This window comes from Priapulus caudatus, unplaced genomic scaffold, assembly GCF_000485595.1.
Source record: "Priapulus caudatus unplaced genomic scaffold, Priapulus_caudatus-5.0.1 Scaffold235, whole genome shotgun sequence".
Lineage (NCBI taxonomy): Eukaryota > Metazoa > Priapulida > Priapulimorpha > Priapulimorphida > Priapulidae > Priapulus > Priapulus caudatus.
The window spans coordinates 426,322-430,609 of record NW_014577296.1 but is presented as its reverse complement, the minus strand read 5'-3'; the positions used below and the strand labels follow the sequence as shown (position 1 = coordinate 430,609).

Sequence of the window (4,288 nt, the reverse complement as noted above, 5' to 3'; positions counted from 1 at the left end):
AAACGGCCTTTTTTGGCATTGTTTTTCGGTGAAATTCGGCACTAGAGTGCAATAATTTGCATTATGCACACAAGTTAGATGCCCCGTGGCCATCTAGAAAGCATTCGAAGTAAAATTGGTCTTGTCGCGTAGTTGTGACATTCCGTCACGTGGCGTAGCCATGGTGACCGGTTGGCCATTTTTGTGTTTGAAATGTGATCAGATTACTTTGTAGAAATTCGCATCATAGAGCTCGCAAAATGTTTAAGTGGGGCATAGAACATGAATCTGTAGTTATTTAACATAAATAAAGTGTATGTTGTGTATGCAACAAAACAGTGTGAGTATTTTTAATTAATTTCTGTTCGATGTTTATTCAAGGCCTGCTGCCCATCGACGCGTTATATTGTTGCACACACATACATTTTTGGGTTACATCACCGCTCGCTCAGCGAACCCGTACGTCACTCCTGAGCGACCAATCAGCGATCGGCTACTTTCGCCATCCTACGCCATACAAACGCCCTGATGATGCAATGTTCGGCTGGCACGTACTCAAAGTGTTCAGCCATTGCATCAGTGAACAACTCGTGATAGTCACCCCACTAGGCTATCTTGCACGGACTGCAAACATTTCCTGAGTGATAACGGTGGCGAGTCAACTGAAGTCAACTGTCGCATAGTATGACGCAGTAGCGGGTATATAAAGCGGTAACCCACAGTCCCCAACCCCCGGCGTACGTTCGCTCTCTTCACTTGATTCTTCTTGGACCGATAGGGTACCACACATTCAAAAGTCGAACTTTTCTGGGCCTGGATTTTTAAGCTCTTAACAGCGACCATCACGAGATTCAATCGGTAAGTTTTTCAGTGTAGTCATCAAATTTATGACAAATTTCAAATGAAAAATGATTTGTCATTATCTACCCTTGATATTGTGGAAATGTGCATAGTAATAAGGGTTTAGGGTTAGTGTTAATACTGGATACTATTAGTAAGACAGTAAGTAGATTATAGCTGCGTTCACACGATATACACGGCCTCGCTGGTTCCGAACTTATCTGGTGCTGAATTCGGCTGAAATACCGTGCTAAGACAATTCCCAGAGCGTTCACACGAGAATCGAGGCTTAGCTGGCTAGGTATAATATAGACTGGTACCCGGTCGACAGTTCCACACGCTACACTAACGTCGTGTAGCGAACGGGTACTAGTCTAGGTAAGCGCACTACAGTTTCGCAATTCGAAATTGCGTTCACACGACAGGCAATACGCGGCCAGCGTGGTGCCGAATATATGCGGCTTAATCAGTACCGTACTGAAATACGCGGCTTACTCGGCGCGGAATCACTCGGCGCGGAATGTGATTCCGCGCCGAGTAAGCCGCGTATTTCAGTACGGTACTGAATAAGCCGCGTATATTTTTAGCGTGTGAACGCTCGAGTACGGTACTGAAATCCTCGTGTGAACGCAGCTTATATCACAGGCACTTGGAGCGTTTCAATAAAATATAATGCTAAATAAATACGAAATCTATTTACTACCAAAGTCCTAATGTTTCTATACTCTCTTTCACCTATTATTGCCGACAATTTCCTCTAAATGCCGTCCAAATGCTCATCTGCAACAAATGCTGGCTGCCGCTGCACACTGACACATAAATATATAGCAGGTAGGAAAGCGTGCTGCCAAAATTCGCTCGACGCTCGCTTGATTTTATACGAATACAACACAAATATTCAACCCTTCTACTCCATCTTTGTTTCTATTTGAAGAACAGTGTTCACTTAATTGTTATAAAAACATACTGTCTGTGTTCATAACCGATCTGTGTCACGCGAAATCACACAAAGCCTGACAAAATTCGCGCGTTCGCTCCCGTTGCGCAATTTATATAAATGGCTGTCGGAATCAACGTTTTTGCAACGCTACTTTGACGAGGCTCGTACGGGAGTTGGAAAGCAGCGTGGTAGTTTCCCAAAATGCAGTGCGCTGCCTATAGCCCTGTACTTGCAGCCATTTACATAAACTGCGCAACGTGAGCGAACGCAAGAATTTTGTCAGGCTTTGTGTGATTTCGCGTGACACAGCTTGGTTACAAACACAGACAATATGTTTTTATAACAAGTGAACTCTGTTCTTCAAATAGAAACAAAGATGGACTAGAATATGGTTGAATGTTTGTGTTGTATTCGTATGAGACCAAGCGAGCGTCGAGCGAATTTTGGCAGCATGCTTTCCTACCTGCTATATATTTATGTGTCAGTGTGCAGCGGCAGCCAGCGTTTGTTGCAGATGAGCATTTGGACGGCATTTACAGGAAATTGTCGGCAATAATAGGTGAAGGAGAGTAGAGAAACATTAAGACTTTGGTAGTAAATAGATTTCATATTTATTTAGCATTGTATTTTATTGAAATGCTTTAAGTGCCTGTGGATTATATGTAGAACTTTGATCATCGGCATCTTGTCTAGGAACTGTGCGAGTTGCTAATATAAGTACCGCAGGCACTTAATTGGAACGTTTCAATAGTAAAATGATGGTAATAAACACGAAATGTATTTACTACCAAAGTTTTAATGTTTCTCTACTCTATTTCGCCTTACACTGCACACATGCCACTGTGCACAAACAACAAGAATAAAGAGAATAATGATAATAACAGGGTTAGAAATTAACTTTTGAACAAGGGAGTCCAACGGACTCCCTGCCCGCAAAAAGAGGGAGTCTGTAGGAAAATGAGGGAGCCCGTAGTGTGAAGTTCAAAACTAAAGCACAACAACAATAACGCATGTGCGTATTTGAAGATTCATGCGATGCACGTCTGCCAAATTCTCTTTGGACATTTGCTGAAAAAAATACAGCAATTCCGTGAGGCCATGCTCTGTAACGAACTTGTTAGTATAGCAGAATTTTCAGGGAGTCCCACGGACTCCTGCAGATGTCAAATCAGGGAGTATTTGACTCCAGACTCCCGTTAATTTCGCACCCTGTAATAAAGAGAATTCTCTTTATTCTTGTTGTTTGCAAGTGCACAGCGGCGTGCGTGCGGTGTACTCGTGTGTTGCAGAGGAGCATTTAAACGGCATTTACAGGAAGTTATCGGCAATAATAGGCGAAATAGAGTAGAGAAACATTAAGACTTTGGTAGTAAATACATTCGTGTTTATTTACCATCATTTTACTATTGAAACGTTCCAAGTGCCTGTGATAAGTACCATATATTAAAGTATAAGCAAGAGCTAATAATACCTGTTATTATTATTATTATTATTATTATACCTATAGGTATTATTTGTGCTTGGTATAAGTAATGAGTAAGGGCCCAAGCCCAGTTTAGCACACCAGATTAATTTAGCACATTTGCGAAAATACATTTGCGGGGTCCTAAACTATCTTTGATCCATGAGTAAATAAGTAATAGGGGCCGGGTAATACATTGTACGATTATACCTTTTACGATGTATATTCATGTAATTGCCTTTAGTAGCAAATGCAAATGTGTGGTTCCTTAAAACTATCATTTTATGATTGAGAATATGAGTAATAAGTAATATATAGTCATTAGGAATTCTTTCGTGGTGATCGATCTCTTGCTATTTTTGAATTCTAGACTTCGAAAAAATTTCCAAAGAGGTAACAAAAAAACCCGCAAACATGACGGCACACAAGTCGAAGGCGCACAAGCGTAGCTGGAAGGCCGCGGGCCACGTCGACAGAACGTATCGCGTGAAGCGAGATCGGAACAACGACGCGGTGAAGAGGAGCCGTGCGAAGGCCCAGCAGAAGCAGCAGGCGACGTTAGAACGGGTGCAGCAGCTGCGGGAAGAGAATCGGAGCCTCGAGGATCGAGTGCGGCTGCTCGCGAAGGAACTCAGCGTGCTGAAGGAGATCCTCGTGCGAGGCGTGACGGGGAACATGAGCGAGGTGGTCGTGCATCTCGACGACGGCGACGTCGTCGACGACGATGACGACGACAAAGCACACGCCGGCTTCTGCAACGACCACATGTATATGACTTTACCCGGCAAGGAACTGTGAGTTAATGCGTGAGAGCGTGGTCACAGAGACGACACCAGCACACATGTACATGTACGTATAGACACATGTACATGTATGTGTAGACAGATGTACATGTACGTGTAGATACATGTTCATGATGTTAGCCAGCAAGGAACTGTGAGTTAACATGTGAGGACGTGGTCAGAGAGACGACACCACCACACATGTACATGTACGTGTAGTGTGTAGACACATGTACATGTACATGTAGACACATGTACACGATATTAGCCAGCAAGGAACTGTGA

The 4,288-nt window shown here is 43.1% G+C and overlaps 1 protein-coding gene across 1 annotated transcript; it reads left to right on the top strand.

The window, feature by feature from the left end:
* Positions 1–485: 485 nt before the first annotated feature.
* Positions 486–4,257, top strand: LOC106807818 (CCAAT/enhancer-binding protein gamma-like). The gene is made up of 2 exons (XM_014810283.1): positions 486–837; positions 3,592–4,257. The coding sequence occupies exon 2, from the start codon at positions 3,636–3,638 to the stop codon at positions 4,017–4,019; it is 384 nt and encodes a 127-aa protein (XP_014665769.1). The 5' UTR covers positions 486–837; positions 3,592–3,635; the 3' UTR covers positions 4,020–4,257.
* The last annotated feature ends 31 nt before the right edge of the window (positions 4,258–4,288 follow it).